The 20601-nt window shown below is 42.8% G+C and overlaps 1 protein-coding gene across 1 annotated transcript; it reads left to right on the forward strand.

Annotated features, from left to right (window-relative positions):
• Positions 1-2506: 2506 nt before the first annotated feature.
• On the forward strand, positions 2507-13140 carry RSL1D1 (ribosomal L1 domain containing 1). The gene is made up of 9 exons (XM_054993575.1): positions 2507-2567; positions 5374-5516; positions 5621-5759; positions 6370-6518; positions 6614-6715; positions 8307-8400; positions 9293-9415; positions 11410-11625; positions 12318-13140. Exons 1-9 carry the CDS (start codon positions 2526-2528, stop codon positions 12660-12662), a joined length of 1353 nt encoding a protein of 450 aa, XP_054849550.1. The 5' UTR covers positions 2507-2525; the 3' UTR covers positions 12663-13140.
• The last annotated feature ends 7461 nt before the right edge of the window (positions 13141-20601 follow it).

A 20601-nucleotide genomic window follows, 5' to 3' on the forward strand; every position in this document is an offset into this window, starting at 1 on the left:
ATCTCTCTCAGCCCCACCTACCTCATTGGGTGTTTTGTTGTGAGGATAATAACAACATACTTTATAAACCGCTCTGAGTGGGCATTAAGTTGTCCTGAAAGCCAGTATATAAACTAGAATATTATCATCATCATCATCCTGATCCACACAGATGGGTTTGGCTGTACTCACTTTTGCACTTCATTTTCATTTAAAATTGAAGTTGTTGATATATCCCCGATGCCAGGGATATCAGATGTAGAAGTGGCTCTGTAAAAGAAAAGATGCATCGGTGCAAACAGAATTTGAATATTAGTTGTTAATCAATTATAATGTATTAATAAAAATAATAAATAAATTATTAGGACCACATCAGATCACAGGTGGTGGTTGGCTGTACTCATTTCTCTATTCAAGATGAGGCTATATCCTTGCTGCCATGGAGCTCCAATGTTGAGCGCGATCTATCAAAGAAAAAACACATCGGTGCGAACAGAATTTGAATATTAGCAGAGACCACATCAAAAAAATATGCCTTGATTTGTGCTCTTCATCCAAAGCAATGGCGGCAGTGAAGGAAGGAATTACAGGGAGAATGACTCTAAGGACTTGGAGTTCACAGCAGGGATTTGTTTTTGGTAAGAGGGGGTTTGGCTGTTGCCAAATGGAGGGGCAAGGTCTCCTCTGCCCACCTTCCTAATCCAAATCAGGCCCACAGGCTTAGAAGGTTCGACAGGGTAATGTTTAAAAATGGAAAGTATTTCTTTTGAAAGTCATTACATGCTGGCAAAAGCGGCACCTGCTGTATTTCTGTCTGTCATTCTACAATGTGATGGTGTAGTTTTTGTTTATACCACATAGAACTGCTTTAAGTGCCCTTTTATTACTTTGGCGCATTCAGTTTTTTTGATGTTCCACACCACAAGGGCTGTTTCCACATGGCTTACCTACAGACTAATACGGCTAACTCCTCTGGATCTGTGTCCAAAGATTCTATTTCCCTCATCACAACTCTCTCGAAAGTTTCTATGCTAGCATCGGATACTGTGGGCACAAATGTAGAACGCATATAAGGAAATAATTTTTTGCTCTCCTGAATGGGATTATCGCCAAAAAGCTTTTTTAATTTCAACAATCTCGTCAGTTTATACATTTCAATTCTCGTTTGCAAGGGGTAGTATTCGAGCGTGGGTACAAAACTGAACCCCTTTTTTAAGACATTCAATTCCAATGAGTTTAAAGGTCTCTTAGAAAGGTTGAACACTAGAATTTGTTTGCCTCTTCGACTGGGAGGGCGACATTTCTCCCGAGGTTGTTCTAAAAAAGATCTGTTAAGTAGGGGACCAATCTATTACGCGTCTCTTCCTACAGCCCCCTCTTCCCCTGAGGACTCTGGTTCCGAAGGCTCTGAAGTTTCCGTCTCCTGATCGCTGTTCTGCTTGTCTAGCACGGGGAGGGGGGCTTTTTTGTTATCTTGGGTATAAGGTAGCCTTGGGTAAGCTGCTCTGCTCAGCCCCCAGTTATATTGTGGGGACAACAGTGATTCTGTGACATAACCTTGGTTACCACAGACTAACAGTTCTTCTGGGGCACTATAAGGTATCCATGAAAAATCAGCCCCGTGTGCACAAAGGCTGTGCTTTTAAGTTGTCATTGTTGGAAAGCTCTCTCTCACACACACACCTTTCCAATTCCCAGTCCTGTGCAGGCTCTTGCATCACATATCTTACTCTAGGGTAGCTAGCTATCCCTTTGCCTTTTGAATAGTAACTGAGGACACTCCTCAGAGGAGCCCTTTCTTATGACAAGGAAAACAATCAATTTTATAGCCTACAAGCACCTTTAAGACTAACCAACTTGATTGTGGCACAAGCTTTTGAGAGCCACAGCTCTCTTCGTCAGATGCCTCTTGTATTAACTGGAGGTTAAAAAGACTGAGTACCAATGTTATGTTCGAAGACTAGGATCTAAATGGGAGAAATAAATGAAAACCGAGGCTAGAACAAGAAAAAATCTCACTATTAAAGTACAAATAATCTGTGGCGGTCGCTATCCCATGAAGGAGGGATCTCATTGGCTTTAGCTGCTCTTTAAAAGAGGGTTGGACCAGTTGTGGCTGTTAGCTGGCATTGCCAAACGGAACCTCCGTAGGAAGAGGCAGTCTACCTTGGAACACTAGATTCCCGGAGCAAGCAAAACAGAAACGGTTCGTGGCTTTCCGGAGGCAGCCCTCCAGCAGGCTGCCCCAAAACGACTTCTAGTTTGATCCCAGTCAAAACGCAGAAACCTAAAACACCGCGCAACCTTATAGCCCGGCCCCGCAATGCAAAACCGACCCGGCGAAGAACCTTGCCTTTCCCACCTAGTGCCGCTAGAGGTTGCTGTGGCGCCGGCAAAGGAGCGCTTGACGCCTGCGCGGAGGCCGCTGAAGCGAGAAGAGCTGAGGTTGTTGAATCGGGCTGGCTGGGCGAGGCGCGGTTCAGATGGACGTCATCACAGTGCGACGCGCACAATTTGGGGGCGCACGTGGACAGCGGAAGGGAAGCATGGCTGCGGCTTGTGCACCGCCGCCTCTGGATAAGGGGCAGGTAAGGGGGTGATTTTACTGGGAGGGGGAGGTATCAGCTTTAAAAGTACTATGAATTTCATCGTCTTGGGAAGCCCTGTATAATGTTTATATTTTCAAACAATTATATATTTATTCTATCGAGTTTTTCCCCCAAGGAGAGCAGGGTGGCGTGCATCAGTCTCTCCTCCTCCATTTTATCCTTACATTTTACCTTGAGGTAAAATTGGTGGGGGCTGGCTGACTGGTCCAGGGTCACCTAGTGAGAATTAGGGAGAGGGAGGGCATTTGAACCTGCGTGCTCTGGATCCTGCTCTAACCACTGCCCTCTCCTGCCTCTAGAATCGGGGGATATGAATAAAGGTCTATTAATGACGGTAGCGGATGGCTGCAATTCAACCGTCTTACTCCGTCATAGGAAGTTAGATAGATATTCGCTTGCCCTTGGGTAGCTGAGAGGCGAAGATCAAATTTGCCAGCAATATATTGTCGGGGGGGGAACTGAGCAACCAATTTAGATTTCCCAAATAAAAAACATTGTGTATGGCACCAATAGTTTCATAACATAACGTGGAAAAGACGTGCCAAGGCCGGGGCTGAAAGTTGTAGACATAAACAATAACATAGCTCACACGGTTTATTACTGTACTGGCTGTATAGAAGTCCTCAGTCAGATGTAACATGTGGCTTGTCAACACCAGCACACTTATTATTATTTTATTTTAATTATTTCATCCGTATCCCAAAGCAGTTTATGTCATTCTCCTCCATTTATCTTCACAACAACCCTGTAAAGTAGGTTCAGCACAGAATGCGTGCCTGGCCCAGAGTCACCCAGCAAGCTTCCATGACACAGTAGGGATTCAGTCTTCTAGGTTGTAGTACAGCATATAAGCATTAATAACCTGGCACTGTTATCTGCTTTCCACATCTCACCTGCTTATTTAGATTGTGGGTTGCACTATCATATTCTTTGCTTAATCTGTTCCACTTCTTACTGCAGACCCTGTCCAACACAGCTTTCATCCACATGGGTCCTGAGTGGCCCCAGAATAGCCTCTTCTTTGTGTGTGCCCCTTCTCTCTTTTTCCTCAGAAAATCTTGATCCCTCAAAAGTTTCAGCTATTCTGTGATGCACCACCAAGTCACTCACAAAACGGGACATGATTAAGTAATTATATAGTTTATTTCGTATATTACAGTCAGAGATCAGCCAGTATGAAATTAATAGCATTATCAACAAACAAATGCAAAATCTGTGTACAGGTAATAAAATTTATAGCCTTATGAAGTTCGAATTAAGTAGTACATGTTGTGGTGGAAAGTGCCATGGAGTCATAGCTGACTTTTGGTCACCCTTGCTGGGGTTTCAAGGCAAGAGACTAACAGCAGGAGCTTGCCATTGCCTGCTTCTGCAATCCTGGTCTTCTTTGGAGGTCTCACAATTACTAACCCAGGCCAACCCTGCTTAGCTTCTCAGATCTGATGAGATCCAGCATGACTGCTAAGTAGTACGCAATGATTAGGAAAAGGTTTTGTGTATCTGTTTTCTTACTGACCAAGCCAAAGCACAAAATTTGGCCACTTAGAAGATGGCTTCGTTGGAGCATGCTGCAAGGTGAAGGAAAATATAAAATTTGTCAGATCTACCTGTGTCAGTACTTTCCACCACTAGCCCAGGGAGCTAAGATTGAGGTATAGAGCAGATGTCCTGATAAAACAAGCATTATGATAACATAAGTTGCACTGTTTCTACTGCTGTCACTTGGCAGAAACAAAGGTGTTGAGAGTAGAGGATGTGTAAATATCTTCCTTCCAGAATAGTTGAGGACAAAAGATTAAAATGGGCCAAAAATCCTTAAATAGTAAATCGTTATGTTCAGAAATTAGTGTTGGACGGATGTTTCAGAGGTGATGAACATTAATACAAAACATTCAATTTATATACCACCCTTCAGGACAACTTAACACCCAGTCAGAGTGGTTTACAAAGTATATTATTATCCTCACAACAATCACCCTGTAAGGTGGGTGGGGGTGAGAGAGCTCTGAAAGATCCAAGGTCACCCGGCTGGCTTCAAATGGAGGAGTGGGGAATCAAACCCAGCTCTCCAGATTACGGTCCTGTTGCTCTTAACCACTACACCAAACTGGTTTTCCTTAGGGGCTTTCAGGTCCAATTCAAGTATCATTATAACAACAGCATTCAATGTATATACCACCCTTCAGGACAGCACCCACTCAAAGCTGTTTACAAAGTGTGTTATTATTATCCTCACGACAATCACCCTATGAGGTGGGTGGGACTGAGAGAGCTCTGAGAAGCTGTGACTGTCACCCAGCTGGCTTCAAGTGGAGGAGTGGGGAATCAAACCCGGCTCTCTAGTTTAGAGACATGCTGCTCTTAACCACTACATGAAATAAAGGGGCAAGCACAGTGTTTCCCAATGTGTGGCAGCAACTGCCTTGGGCAGTGATCGTTAGTGTGAGAACAGGAGTGTTATAAGTTGCTGTTTTCATCTGTGCAAAGTTGGAGGAGGGTAGAGAAGCCATTTGCAGGCAGTTTGTGTGCCTGGGGGGCTGTCATGCTCACATGTCTTGGCTCCTCAGTGTCCTTGTACTGACTGCTGCTCCTCTAGGTCTTTGTAGCTGCAGAATTGGCATATGAAAAAATGAAGTTCCCATCCCATCAGTCAAGCTAACTGGGGAGGTTTCAGCAAAACTGATTCTGCTTCCAGAGTTGTCACAAGCCTCAAATATCTCTCTGAGCTTTTTTGGAGAACAGAAATGTAGACTTTATTAATTCTGTTTTATCTTTCCTATTCAAGATTAAAAAAGCAGTTCACGCCCTGCTTGCTCACCACAAGACCAGGCAGAAAACAGGAGAGAAGGTGCTCCTGAATGAAGACTTGAATTTCTTTTTGACGGTCACAGTATGGAAAATCCCAGCATGTGAACAAGTAGTCAAAATGTAAGGAGGTGCACAGGAAGGGGAAGGTGGTGCAGTGGCAGAGCATCTGCTTTGCATGCAGAATGTCCTGGGTTCAATTCCAGGCATTTCTCTTTGTTTTATAGAACACTGCCCCATGGCATTTTGCCTGCCTCCGCGGAGGTCTGCCTGTTTACCAAGGATGAGCCTGGCTTAACAGCTGAACAGACGGAGAACTTGTACAAGAAACTCTTGAGTCAGCATGGGATCACAAAAGTCTCTGAGGTATGGAGGGCTACTCTCCTTCCTCAAAAAACAGCCTGCTTCTTTTTCTAGGTGTTGTGTCTGTCCTGGGAGAGGAACAATGACTGCATTACACCAAGCCCTCAATGAAGAAATCTATGACAAAAAGGGTTTTTTATTATTATTCATGAGAGGGAAGGTTAGGCGGACTGATACGGCCAGTTTGGATTCATGGGCTGCCGTTTTCTAACCACACTGGTAGCTTTTTTGCTGTTGGGGGCGGGGGGGGACTATAAAATCTTCAGTTGCCTCGTGAATGCCGTCAGGTCATTCATGTGTCTGGACTTGCCTCTCTCGCTGAATTTTGTGCAGATTTGCATGAATTTATGTGCCTGCTTAAAGCAAGTATGGAAACAAAGCAAAAATCAAACAAATTTGCAAGGCTAAATTCTTAATTCTGATTCCAGAGGTTCTGGCATCAGGCTTCTAGGCACAAATTTATAGCTTGGTCTGCTCACTGGGATGTTCTGGTTTTAGCCCTTAACTGAGTATGTTTGTTTTTTGTCTTCTCCCCTACCCTCCAGACTGTTTGATTAATCATGAGAGATCATTAGTATAATAGCCAGTGCTCGATTTCTTTCATGTTTTAAAGGTCATTTGTTACAAAACCCTGAAAAGCGAATACAAGTCATTTGAAGCAAAGCGTCGTCTTCTGAACAGATTTTCTCTTTTTCTGTCTGATGACCGCATTCGAAGGCTTTTACCATCTCATATAGGGAAGCACTTTTATAGGAGCAAAAAGTGAGTTTTTTGGTTTTTTACGCAATCGGCTGTACAGGATTCTCTTCCATAGCTGAAACGCTTTCACTGAAATCTTCTGTTTTAAAAAACGGCAGGTCTCCTCTCTCTGTGAACTTGAAAGCCACGAAACTCGACAAGGAAATAAATGGGCTTATCCAAGGAACCACTCTTCCAGTCACCAACAAGGGTTGCTGCTTGTGAGTACGAATTTTCTTCATGCAAAAAGGAACAGAGGGGCTGAGGCCAGGGATCCCCGACCTTTTTGAGCCTTTTGCAATTTTGAGAGGGGGTGGGGAGCACTTCCCTGAAATGGCTTCTGTAGGAGGTGGAGCCAGAGATAACCCTCCCCTTTTTGTTTTGCAAAAGAATCTCAGAAGGGGAATAAAAAGTAAACCCTGGCAGGGAGGAAGAGAGTAAGAGAAGGAGAATAAAAAGAACAGAAGCCTAAAGAGAGAATGGCGCCACAAGCCCAGGTGCTTATGAGTCCTTATGATTCCACAGTGACTGCACCTGTTATTGCAGCCCCGGAAGACCCTTTGATTGGCCAGTAACAAGTACTTCCTTGGAGTGGCCCCACCCACTTTCTGAAAAGCTCAGCAGATGCTACAGTGTCCATGGGTACCATACTGGGAAAACCTGGACTCTGAGTCTCTATTCAAGACATCTTACGTGTGAAGAACACGTGTCGGGAGATGCTGGGAAGGTAGTTTAAAAAGACAGAGCTGGTACAGGGCAAAGGCTTTGCTATACACTGGAGCTGTTTGAAGGGGCTGTGAAATGCTAGAAGGGAAAGTTCCACCCATTATAACCTCTCCAGTTCCAACCCGGGCTCTGGAAGGCAGCTCCAGCCCATTTCTTGCTGCCCTCTAGTTGTGATCCCACACAGTTTTAGAATGAAGAGGTGAAATTTATAGAGCCTTCAGGGAGGCCAGGATGAAACTGACAAACCCTCTGAGAGGGTGATCTCTGCTGGCTCTCTTTTTAAACTACACTTCCCGGCTAACATTGCATCTCCCTACACTTGATGAACACGTGCTGAGGCATCTTTTGTGGAGAGACTCTTAAGAGTTGTGATCTGGCAGTTGTCAGTTCACAGCCACTAGATGGCCTTAATTTTGTTGTACCTACCGGGCCATTTGTAAGGATTTCTCTGATAATATATCTGAAGCACATTGGGCACTGAAAGAGCTACAAACATAAGAAGTAGTATTTAGTAGGCAGGGAAATCCCTCCAGGCCAAAAGACTCATGGGAAAATATGCTTAGAGTTGCCCGGCATCTTGGTACAGCCATGACTAGATCCTTCTTGAGGGGCACTTGAATGCAGGGCAATCATCCCTAGGGGGTGGACAAAGGGATACTCAGGGGGAAGTACTGAGGTAAACTTCCTAGCCGTATATACTGGCCTCGTTTCCCTCGGTCAAATTGTAGGCTGGTTCTCACATGCACAGGAACAAGGAGGTAGAACTGCTTCAGGCTGAAGGGGGAAGGATGGTGCAAAAACTTTTTTTGAAATGTCATCTTAGAGTAAAAATTCTCCATAAATAGGAAGCCAGCACATGAAGCCAAGGGAGGGGTAGAAGCCCTTTTCCCTGTAGTACTAGTGTGTTTTGTTTAATTGCTTAATTTTTTAATTGTTTAATTTATTTGAATGACAAATTGCATTAAGCATGAATTTAACATATGGTACACAGTTGTACAGTAAACATCACTTGTATATATTGGTATGTATACTAAGGACTAGATTAACAAGTGCTATATAATCCCTTGCATGTTGCTTTGTTTCCAGTACTGCACGCGTTGGCCATACTGGGATGACTGCAGAGAAAATAGTAGAAAATGTTATCGCTATTGTGGCAGCGATTGCTGCTAAAGCTCCTAAGGTAATCGTTCTTTTTTTAAAAAAAAAATTATTAATTTTCCATTGGGGTAGGGGAAAGGTGGAAAATAAGAGACAAAAAAGTCATACATTCTGCTTGAAACAACATTCTGCTTATCCGCATTTTCCACACTGCTCGTCACTTAACTGTGATTGCTAGTAAAAAATTACAATATTGCCTTCATATAATTACTACATTCGAATCTTTATATTTGTTTCTCATCCAGTTGTAAAAAGGGCCCATGGTGCAGCAAAATCTTCCATTTGTCCTTTCATTAATAAAGTTGGTTTGTCTAGTTCCGCATTCTCCATTATCTTCGCTACTAACTCCTCCTGCTGGGGTATTACTGGTCTTTTCCAATAAAATGCTAGTAGAATTCTTGCTGCTGTCACTACCTGTATAATAAAATATTTCTGATCTTTGTCCAAATCTTCTGGTATACAGTTTAACAAAAATATTTCAGGTTTCAATGGAATTACAATCTGTACAATTGTTTGTAAAAGTCTATGAACTATTATCCAAAATTTATGTACCTCTTTGCAAGGCCACCACATATGATAAAATGTTCCCTTATCTTTCTCACACTTCCCGCAGTTATTAGATACATTTTTATACATTTTGGCAAGTTTATCCGGTGTTAAATACTATCTATAGAATATCTTGTATAAGTTCCGTTTAAACGCCACTGATTTGGTTATTTTAACATTCACTTTCCATATCTTATTCCATTGCATTGGATCAATACTGTATCCTAAGGTAATCGTTCTTGAGCGAATGGTAGGTTAAGGGTTGTACCGCCTTTGCACAGGAATACACTTGGAAGTGAGGTTGTGCATCTTGAAGAACTCGCCTGGAACGACGTTTGCCTTGCTTCAGTGTCCTCATATTCCTTCAGGTCTCTCGAAGCATTAAAATTCTTCACCTCAAAACTGAAAAATCGGTCGCTCTTCCAATCTTTCACCGGAGTCATCCAGGTTCAGAGGCCCTTCAGAAATCAACGGGCATAAAAGGGCAAAAGGTATGGGCTTACCCTGAGTGTAGCAATTGGGTGCTTTTCCCAGGGTGCCATGGTGGCTGGTGGCTGGATGGTTAGCACTTGTTTTCTTTCTTATTTCTGTACTTTTAACCTTCAGAGCTTTTCAGACGCATGTTTGACTTGCAACTGAATGTAGGGTTTTGCCATTGAGGTACGGAATTATTGGCATTTTGGGGTCACCCTGGCCTAAAGGCTTGTGGTGAGTAATAATTTCATTTGAGAGAAAGCAAATGGCAAGAGTGAATGAGACTCCCACGTAAACTTACATCTTGGCAGCCAGCCAGGTGGGCTTCGTGTGGTAGCAGAACTGCTGGGACTAGCCAGGGGCAGGTAGAGTTGCTCAAAGGGTCGGGGCATTTTTCCCCCCAGGCCTTTTCAGGATGAGAGACAGAGTGGAGCAGTGGTTAGAGTGCAAGATTAGGATCTGAGAGGTCCAGGTTTGAACCTTCGCTCTGCCATGGAAGGTTGCTGGGTGACCCCGGGCCAGTCACACACCCTCAGCCTAACCTACCTCACAGGGTTTTTGTGAGGCTAAAATGGAGAAGAGAACTATGTAAGCTGCTTTGGCTTACCTAAGTGGAGTATAAATGAAGTAAATCAGTGGACCCTGAAGTAGATAAGTAAACCCTGAGGCATGATGGCAAGTCATCAGGCCAACCTGACTGTTGGACTGTCTGTAAATCTTTCTTTTATTAACTTGCTGCCTTGAGAATATTGTTCAAAGCTTTCTCTTGACTGCCGGTGGAATTTCTGGTGGCTGGAGTGGAGGTGCTGTGATACGGTGCTCCCTCCTTCCTTTTCACACTGTTACTGAAATCTGTGTTGGGTGCTAAACAGTCTGTTTTCCTGGGGAAAATAAAACAGGCTTCCAGTAGAACCTTAAAGACTAATATAGTTTATTCCAGCATAAGTCAGAGCTCAGAGATGCATTAGAGCATAGAAATATCCTAGAGATACCCTATAGACGTGCATATGGTGAAGTTAGCATGGACTCACAAAAGCATATGCTGGCATAAAATATGTTCGTTTTTGTGGCTAGCCATCTGAAAGTTATTTTCCTGTGTAGATACTACCCCCCCCCCATTGGATTTATTGTAATCCACCTTAAACTTGAGCTTTGGCAGGGCATGAATGAAAATCTGACTTTGTCTTGTGGAGCATGTGTGATTTGTGATTCCACCTGCAGTGCCTTGAAGTCTGTCTTGCTTTTGCAGCTCTTCTCTGTTGGTGTTTCAGTAGCTTGCAGGGGTGGGGAAGAATGCTTCATTTAGAATGCTTCCCCATGTTAAAAAAACTCTTTGCAAACTACGATACAGCACAGCTAGCTTTGAGAGACAGTAGAATATTTATCCCTGTAGAGCTTGCTTTTTATGTGGGTTGTTTTAAATACATAAAACAACATGGAACAAAGCTGAAATCCAACAATGCACCATTTCAGTCGCTTTTTTATCCTGCAAGTGCGAACCAAGTCTCAGAGCTAAGCTACAAGAGACGAATTACATGAGGACGTGCACATGAAGAGAGTCACAGTGTTAGCCAGGAGGCTGAGTTTTAAAAGAGATCGGAAGGCTTTGTCAGTTTCCTCTCACTACAGAGCCAGGGAGATCCCTGCTCAGAGGGTTTGTTAATTTCCTCTTTACCTCTGGAGGGCTCTGTCAGTTTCACCTCCCCTTCTAAGAGGCAAAGAGGAAATTAACAAACCCCCTGAGCAGGGATCTCCCTGGCTCTGTAGAGAGGGGAAACTGATGAAGCCTTCCAATCTCTTTTAAAACTCAGCCTCCTGGCTAACATTGCGACTCGCTTCATTTGTGCATCCTCGTGTAATTCGTCTCTTGTTGCTTAGCTCTCAGTCATCTCAGTCCTACCTATGTACACCAGCCAAGTATTTTTGTGTTGTCTTATTTCCACCATTTCATAGATCAGTGGCCTCTTGATGAGACAGCTGGTCTCTCAACATAGTCTTTCTTTCAAACCAGATTAAAAAGAAGAACAAGAAGAAAAAGAATCAGACGAATGAAAGTAAAGGGCAGACTCCAGGCAAAGCCAGAGAGCTGGCTGCAAATGTCCCAGCTCCTGGAAGTCTGAAGAGAGAGAAGGAGGTGGAAATCTCAGATGCTGTGGGACCAGAGCAGGAAGACGATGAGGGGATTCCGCTGCTGGTGCCGATTGAAACCTGTGTGCAAAAAGATAAGGTAGCTCTCCATTCTTGCCCAGCTCAACCTGGATCTTTAACGTGGGTCAGGATTTTTCTTTGAGGACTTGAACTCCCCAAATTAACAGCCCTGGCTACCCTAGCACGCTCGCTATGAGGGTACAGCATTGCCTGCTGAGAGCTGTGTATGATTTTGACCCCCTCCCGTTCCTTCTGCCAGTTCTCAGTGGGCCCAGCTCTCTTGCTTGGAGGGCGGTCATGCATAGCCAGGCTGTGAAGGCACTTCTGGGAATTCAAATGAATTGGTTGGTCCATCATTTGGAACTGGGGTATGGGTGGTGGTGGTTTGTACTGGTGGTGAAGGTTGCTCCTTTTCAAATAACTCAGAATCAGGGTTGGTTTCATGCTCTCTTTCTGGGGTTTCCCACCCTTTGAGAGACAGATAAAAATAAGGAGGTAAGTTTAACACTTGTGAATTGAGAAGATAATCTTACTGAGCTTTGGAAGAGTGATAGGAAGCAGCTTCAGAATAATACTCTCTTTTAGGAGTCCATCGTAGGCTACGAGTTTTTATTTTAGAGCGGGGACGGGGCTAATATGGTCCTTTTTGCAAGTGTACCATTGAAGCAGAAGAATTGGGAATTGCAGCATCCAACCAGTGAAAGGTGTTTTGATAGCTGCTGCTGTTCCTTAACAATGTCTTAATTCTCTTGCATCCCTTCCAAAATATAGGTGGCAGAGACTAGACCTTCTCCAAAGAAAGGAGTTGAGGTGGACCCCAAAGGCCTTCTCCCTGGCAAGAGAAAGTCCTCTTTGTCTCTAGAGGCTCCCATTACAGAACTGGAAATTCCTAAGGATGGGTCAAGCCTGAAGACCCCAAAACTGCTCAAGCGAGGCAAGATAGCCAAGCCTCCGAAACAAGAGGTCACGGCTAAGGAGTTGGCAAAGACTTCCCCGAAGCCAGAAACGAAGTCTGCAGTGAACCCCAGAAGGAAGAAAGCCGTAATGTCTGCAAAGAAGGCCCTCAGAACACCAAAACAAGCAGTTAGGAAAACAGTATTGTTAAAGTCAGTGTGACCAATGCTGCATCATAAAATTGTGAGCTGGTTTTTTTAAAAAAACAAATCAAAAACCCAGATGTTTAGCAAAGAAGATAGCTTGAATTGTTTCTCCTCCTGTTGCTAAATGTATAATTTACTTGTTGCTATCTGCAGTCACTGTTTGTGGGGCTGTACAAACTGATTTTTTACTCTCATCTATAAAATCAGACATTATTTTCAACACATGAGTTATATCATAATGTTGTTCTGCCACTTAATTCAGTTTCCATTCTTCCAACACGATACACACCAGATCTTGCAGTCTGATTTTAAAGTAAGTTTAGTTGGATATAAGCAGATTTACTGCCACTGACTTGGTTAGGACTTGGAGGGTTGGAGAAGGGGAATCAAAATATTTATCTGAGTTTCTTTTCCAAATTGGTGCTTTTCAGATATTTGACTTTGTTAATCCAGCTTCTGTCATCTTGTGTTTATAGAAATTGTTTATAGAAACTTGTCAGTAGCAATGCAGATATTTAGACGAATGAAGCTTTTATGCTTTAGAAAAGAGGTTTGCGTGGCTTTATATCATGCATACGGTTTCAGTTTTAAGGGGTTTAAGAGTTGGTTGAACGAGGACATACCATCTCTTCTTCTGAAAACATTTGACAAGGTTGTTACAAAACACCCAGACAAGTTTTTAATAGCTCTGCTGTTTCTCTCTGAGCTCTTGAATGCCAATGCAATTTATTAAGGCAATGTAAACCCTATGACAAAAGTCCCCCTCCAAATCTGGACTGTAACCCTTTCAGTAACTTTGGAACCAACAAGACCCTCGAGTATTTGAATTCATCCTGTCTTGAGTTCAGCTTTAAATGGTTCATTTTTCAAGGAAGATGACAAAATCTTAACAAAGGCCTGGTCTAACTGCACAGCTTCTTTTTTTTGATGCCTTCCCATTTTCCAAGGAATTCCAAGCAGCATACTTTGTTCTCCCTTGTGAAGTAGGGGTAGCAGGAACATGCTGAAACATGCTGGTACCCATCTTTCAAGCAGGGCTATCAGCACGGAGGGAGATTAGATCTGGATAGTTCAGGGGATATCTGTGGTGGCTTATGTGGTAACTCCTAGCTGCCCTGCTTACAGGATTCCTGTAAAGATTTCAAGAAGACAATAGATGTGCTGTCATCAAGCTTTGTAAGGTAAGGATCACTGGCCCTCAAACCTATTCTTACCAGGTGCATACAAGAGCCCTGCTGCATTACTGCCAGAGACATTTAGTGCAATCCTTTCCTGAGAGTAAGCCCCAATGAATAGACCTGCTTAGGATTGGTGTCTGGTACATATAATTAAAAAAAAACTGGAATGCATTTTTAAAGTAAGCAAGCATCTAGTCCTCATGTTCCTGGGAAAGATTTTTAAGATAGATACTTTCTGTTAAAGGCTTAGAACTGATGGGCAGATTTTGTGCTCTTTACAGTTCCCATCTACTCCTGGAGTAGATGGAATACCAATAGAGCTATTTCAAGCTACAGAAATTGAATCCATCAAAATCTTAACAAGAATCTGTCAACAAATACAGAGAAAACAAAAAAAAATGGCCCACAGACTGGAAACGCTCAGTCTACATTCTAATTCCAAAGAAAGGGGTGCCAACGAGTGCAGCTGCTATCGGACTATCGCCTTCCATGCCAGCACAGTGTTGCTCAAAATTCTACAGCAAAGACTTACTATATATGGAACGAGAAATGCCAAATGTTCAAGCTGGATTCAGAAAGGGAAGAGGCACTAGAGATCACATTGCAAAATTAAGGTGACTAGTGGAGCATACCAGGGCATTTCAGAAGAAAATTATTTATGTTACAGATTTCAGCAAAGCTTTTGTTTGTGGGTCATGAAAAGCTATGGGTAGTGTTAAAAGAAATGGGGGTGCCACAACATCTGATTGTTTTGATGCGCAACCTGTACTCTGGACAAGAGGCTACCCTTAGGACAGAATGTGGTGAAACAATGGTTTCGTTGGCAAAGGTGTCAAGACAAGGATGCATATGATCTCCCTACCTGTTCAACCTTTGTGCAGAGCATAAGGAAAGCTGGATTAGATCTAGAAGAAGATAGAGTGCAATTAGTGGAAGGAACATTAACAATTTGAGATATGCAGATGACCCCATGTTACTGGGAGAAAATAGTGAAGGCTTGAAACAATTGCTAATGAAGGTTAAAAGAGAAAGTCCCAAAGCAGGATTACAGCTGAACATCAAGAAGACAAAAGTAATGACTACTGAGAAATTACACAATTTTATAGTTGAAAATAAGGAAATTGAAATGGTTCAAAATTTTCTATTCCTTGGTTCAATTATCAACCAAAAGGCAGACCGACAAATTTTACATGTCCCCCCTCCAACTTTCCATGCACTCACTTGCATAGTCACACTTCAATTTGCTCCACGTGAATAATTCACACATTTGATATCAGTTCCTCCTCAACTGTTAAAAGTATCCTGGTTTACCCCACCACCCTCATCCGTTCATTGAAATTCAGGTCTTGACAGTCTCACACCTTAAAGAAATGCAAATTGGAATATCAAAGGAGCCTACAGTTCTTGTTCTAGCAGCAAAAACAGAGCTGAATTGGTGCTCTGACCTCTGGACCCACTTGCAGATGCAATCCCAGGAAGGGAGCCCCCATGAAAGTAGCATTCACATGTCCCAAGCAAGGATACCCTGCACATGAATTGAGAGCCAGTTTGGTGTAGTGGTTAAGAACAATGGGACTCTAATCTGGAGAACTGGGTTTGATTGCTCACTCCTCCACTTGAAGCCAGCTGGGTGACCTTGGGTCAGTCACAGCTCTCTTGGAGCTCTCTCAGCCCCACCCACCTCACAGGGTGATTGTTGTGGGGATAATAATACCACACTTTGTAAACTGCTCTGAGTGGGTGTTAAGTTGACCTGAATGTTGTTATAACATCCTGCACTTGAGCATCCCCCAGGTAATCTGCAACTTGTATTTCCACTCTTGGAAGAGCAGCTGTGAGGGAACTTTAAAAGATCCTTAAAGATAAGGATGTCTCTCAGGACCAAGATCAAGATAATCCACACTATGGTATTCCCCATTACTAAGTAATTGTAATGTGTAAATTGGGCAATGTGTAAATTGAGCAATGAAGAAAGCTGACAGGAAGAAAACTGATTCATTTGAAATGTGGTGCTGGAGGAGAGTTTTGCAGTTACCATGCATGGTCAACCCCCCCCCCCCAAATAAGTAGGTTTTAGATCAAATGCAGCCTGAATTTTCCCTAGAAGCTAAAATGACAAAACTAAGGCTATCATACTTTGGTCATATCATGAGAAGACAAGATTCTCTGGAAAAGTCAATAATGCTAGGAAAAGTAGAAGGCAGTAGGAAAAGAGGAAGCCCCAAAACAAGATGGCTTGACTCAATAAAGGAAACCACATTCTCCAGTTTGCAAGTCTGTTAATGATAGGACGTTTTGGAGGTCTTTCATTCATAGTGTCAACATTGGTCTAAGGCAACTTGACAGCACAACACGCACACAGTTCCCATGGTAATACATTTTCCCCTGTTGCCAAGAATATATTATCCCTGATCTCCACTGTATACCCTGTAGCTCTCAGGGCCAAGCTACAAGTGACGAATGACACTTGAACGGCAAGTGTATTTCTCCCTGTTCACTTGCCCTCCACTCAATCCACTTGCCGTTCAAGTGTCATTTGTCACTTGTAGCTTGGCCCTCAGATTACATAACCTGTGTATTTCAGATCTGTTTAAATAGCCCTCCATTCACAGGAGTTAAACCTGAAGAGCAAAGCTGGCCCATGTCACAAATATTTGCACAGAAGCAATGAGATCTTTCTGCACACTGTACAAAGCTGTGTGGGGTGTCGTCCAAAAAGCTTGCAATAGGTGGGACTAGAACGACTTTGAAAGGCATGCAAGTGAGTATAAATTCGAGTTTTGAAGGCAACTCTGCGAAGCCAGCTTCTGTCTTTACTCCAAGGATGTATCTTTGAAGAGGCTATAAATACCTGGTATGTTCTTTGCTATCCATTATATTTAATGTGATCTCCGCTTGAAAGTTGTTGTTATTGCTTGTTTTGCATATTCCGCTCGGATGTTTATCCTTGAAAATAAACTATCCTTTTCTGCCTTTTCCAGTTTTACTTAGTTCCACAGTTTTGCCACCCTGGAACGGCATTTAAAAAAAACAAACAAACCATTGGCATTAAATGTTGGGGGAGGCAGTGACCTCGTGGCTATTGGGGTGCCTTTGTAAGCTTGAGAAGAGCAACTTTAAAAAAGAAGATGGGTTTGTAAAATTAAGTATCCTGTTGGGGAAAGTACTCAAAAGCCTTTTCTTTGTCATTTTAAAATATGTACTATCTCTTAATCATTGACTATGCATAAAAGATGCAAGACAGATTTTATCTCAGGCTACCTGGATCGTTCTTCTTGTCCCATGAAAAGGGCTGTCACTCTGACTTCTTAGAGTAGGAAAACATTTCATTTGTTGGAACCACAAATCCAGCCTGTCTGTTAGGTTTTGGCAGATCTCCATAGCACTCCACTGCACACACTCCAGGGTATGAGTTAAAGTTACTCTATTGGAGATCCATCAGCATACACAGACACGGTATTAGCAGAAGTGTCGTGTAGAAGTTTGGAGGAGTTAGTTATAGGGAAAGTTCCCACCTTTAGGATATGAACGGTTAGGATTCTGGTGCAAAGGAGTCAGGAGGAGGGGGGGGGAAGGGGTTTGAGACAGGAGGAGAGAAGAACTGGAGGAGAGAAGCAAAAATGAAGTCATTTTCAGTTCCCAGGCTTGAGCCAGCATTCAAGGACGCATTCTCGAGTGGCTGCAAAAACGAAAGTAGACACCACAGTAGGCACCTGTAAGATAAACAACTCCCAGCCAAACAGGCCACTGATATGCAACTTCACGTACTCAGAGGATCAGTACAAAGCACAGAATACGAAAATGCTCATGGCAGATATGTAGGCAGACATATATGACACCGTCCAAGCTAGACCTCCTGCTATAGCCGAGATCTCATTTAGCCCCACTCTCTGCTTCTGAAACCCTTTCCCCTCAATTGGATATTGAATATTATTTCTACCAGCCACAGGGGGAAAAGCCGGTCTCTGTGCTAACGTTTCTGCCTCTCTTAATTGCTTTACTGAAATAGCATGCCAGATATTTTTGTAGGTAACCTTGTCAAAAGGATACATGTATCCTACAAGGGTCTTGTAGCACCCTTAAAATGTAAGATTTTATTCCAGCATAAATTTGCATGGTCTAGAGCCCGCTTCCTCAGCTGGCAAAAACAGCTTCAAACAGCAGGATCATGAGGCTATGAAATGCAGGAAATACAGAGCGAAATGCGGTTGTGTAAAAGTCAGATGTAATTAACAGTCACAACAGCAGTGCTGGAAATTTCTTAAGTCTCACTAGCTTGTTTCCCCTCCAACCCTGTTGATTTATTTTGTCTTCATAACCTCAACACAGAGGTACGTCCGCCTAGTGTGGACCCATCATACACATCTGACAAAGTGGGTTGTGTAGCCCACAAATGCTTAAGCATTCTTCTTGAAGGTGCCACAAGACTCCTTTTGTAATGTTGTTGCTGTGACACACAACAGCTGCCGCTCTGGAACTGCATAGGCTTGCAAAAACAGAAATCCACACTTTAAGCAAAGGAAAAATGTTGCTCCTATTGGGAGGAGCTGTCCCCCATTTGAAGGAAAGTGCTTTGAACGAAGAGCAAACCAGCTAATGAGTTTTGGTAGTATATAATAACCAAACCTTCCTGCTATGGGTGGCTACGTCAAATATCAGACACCCCCTAAGGCGTAGCTTCTCATTTTCTTCGAGGTCCAGTGCCTTGACGTGCTGTCTGACCCCTATCTTCATCTCCACCTTCCCTTTTTGATTTGAGATTGGAAAGTGTTTTGGATAAGGAGGCCCTCTTCCTGAACTCTGTAAAGTGCCTGTAGATGCTGGGGGTGCTATGTGCCTAAATAATAATATCATGTGCAGCAGTTGACTTAATCATTGGTGTTTTGTCTACCTTAAATGCATGACATGTATATGCATGAGAGAGAGTGTGAAGGGTCACTCCACATTTTCTAGGCTGTCAAAATTAAACTATGGTTGTGGCTCTCTCCTGGGAGAGCACTGGTTGGCTCCCCAATAAAGTGACTTGGCCATCGTGTTCGTTATGCGTTGGGTTTGTTTGCTTGTACGTGTGTGTTTTTAATCACGCTTACATTAATCGCTGTATTCTTAGTGTTGCCAGTAGCAAAGATTGCTATCTGAACTGCTAATGACACCAGTCGCTGGTTCCCAAGAGACAGGCTACAGAGGCCCAGTTATGTTTTCGTTGGTATATTTACACATCTGGTCCTAAATCAGTTACCATTGTGTGTTCAGATCCCTCTGTGTACGCATGTTTGCACATTCACACGGACAGCATGGAATGATAAATCAAGCATGCAACTGGGCTGCTGGTTTCTGCTCCACCACTAGAACTGGGAACAAATCTTTCTATAATCTATTCAGTGTATCTTACTGATTAGACTATAGAAAGCATTCATTAATTCTGAAAGTGTTTGTGTTCTCGCTTGCCAGTTCTGTACTTAACAACCAAAGTAACTGGGATTTATTACAAACACATCTGTGTAATGTTTAAAGTTGTTTCAACAGTACCAGTCTTGCAGCCGTAAGCTCTGGAACTGTCCCCCACCCAGTTTCCCTTCCTCCTCCATTAGGCCAAGCCTATACCCAAATAAAAACTATGAGTTTTTGCTAATTAACATTCCCTCCCTTTTAAACTCAATCGTTTCGACATTCTATGCCTTAGAGAGAGCAAAAAGAATCCTCGGACCTCTTCATGTCATTTAAGGGGACTTATATGGGGGCTGTTTATTTTAACAAAATTATACCTACAAATTATGTCTCCTAGGTGGGCGGAAATGGCTACCTTGTCTGCCTCTGGGCCTGGCTTACTGCTGCACTAATATGGAACCTCAAGGCCACTATTAAGAAGTGATTTTGGCAATCCTGAGAGCTGCTTAACTGTTTTTTATGATCTGCAAGCTTGGACAGTTTCTGCAGCATATAATGAATGACTGAGCCATAGTAGAAAAAGAGATTTATGCAATAAATATGTAATTTATGACACCCCTGCCTAGAAAAATGATGTTATGAAATCATTCAAATAGCACTTTAGCTGACATGTACCCATTTCTGTGGAATCTGTGCCTTAAAATACGATTCGCATGATGCAACGTAATACGGAAGTTGTATTGAGTGAAAGCAGAAGTTTTCCTCGTGCTAGATTTGTTGGTATCACTCAAACACACAGCTCAGCAGACATCCCAAGCTGTTCTTAAGAGTCCGTGATTGGGTGTTGGGGTGGGCACAGCAGGCTTCATTAATAAGGATGTTTTTTACCCATCCACTTTCTGTCTTACAAGATATTCCAACTAGTACAAGCAAGGGATCTGGTTAATTTCTGCCTTTATCTTTTCAAAGGGAAAAACTGCCTCTTTTTTGCTTCCCTGCTGCATCTAGAAATGTTTTTCACCCAGCACCATTAACTCCATTGAAGGCTACAATTATACATTCCATTGTGACCCAAAACATCTTTTTCTCCTCCCCTTCCCCCTCCTTTGAAAAAGGCTCCACATCTGGCCTGATGCTGATACAGAGAGCTCAAAATCTTGCTGATAGCATTGTGACTATTTAATTGATCTTAACAGGGGGAAAAAACCCACTGCTGTTGGTTGTGAGAATTTTCCTAACAGATCTGAATTCTTAATGCATGCTATGTAGTTTCCTCTGAAACAAAATGATACATAACTGTGTAAATGTTTTCAAAAGCTCCAATGCACCGATTGCCGGTGTTTCAGAAAAATAATCCCACAACAGCCAGTATAGGGTTTGAGCTTAAAG

Source organism: Eublepharis macularius, chromosome 12, assembly GCF_028583425.1.
Source record: "Eublepharis macularius isolate TG4126 chromosome 12, MPM_Emac_v1.0, whole genome shotgun sequence".
NCBI lineage: Eukaryota > Metazoa > Chordata > Lepidosauria > Squamata > Eublepharidae > Eublepharis > Eublepharis macularius.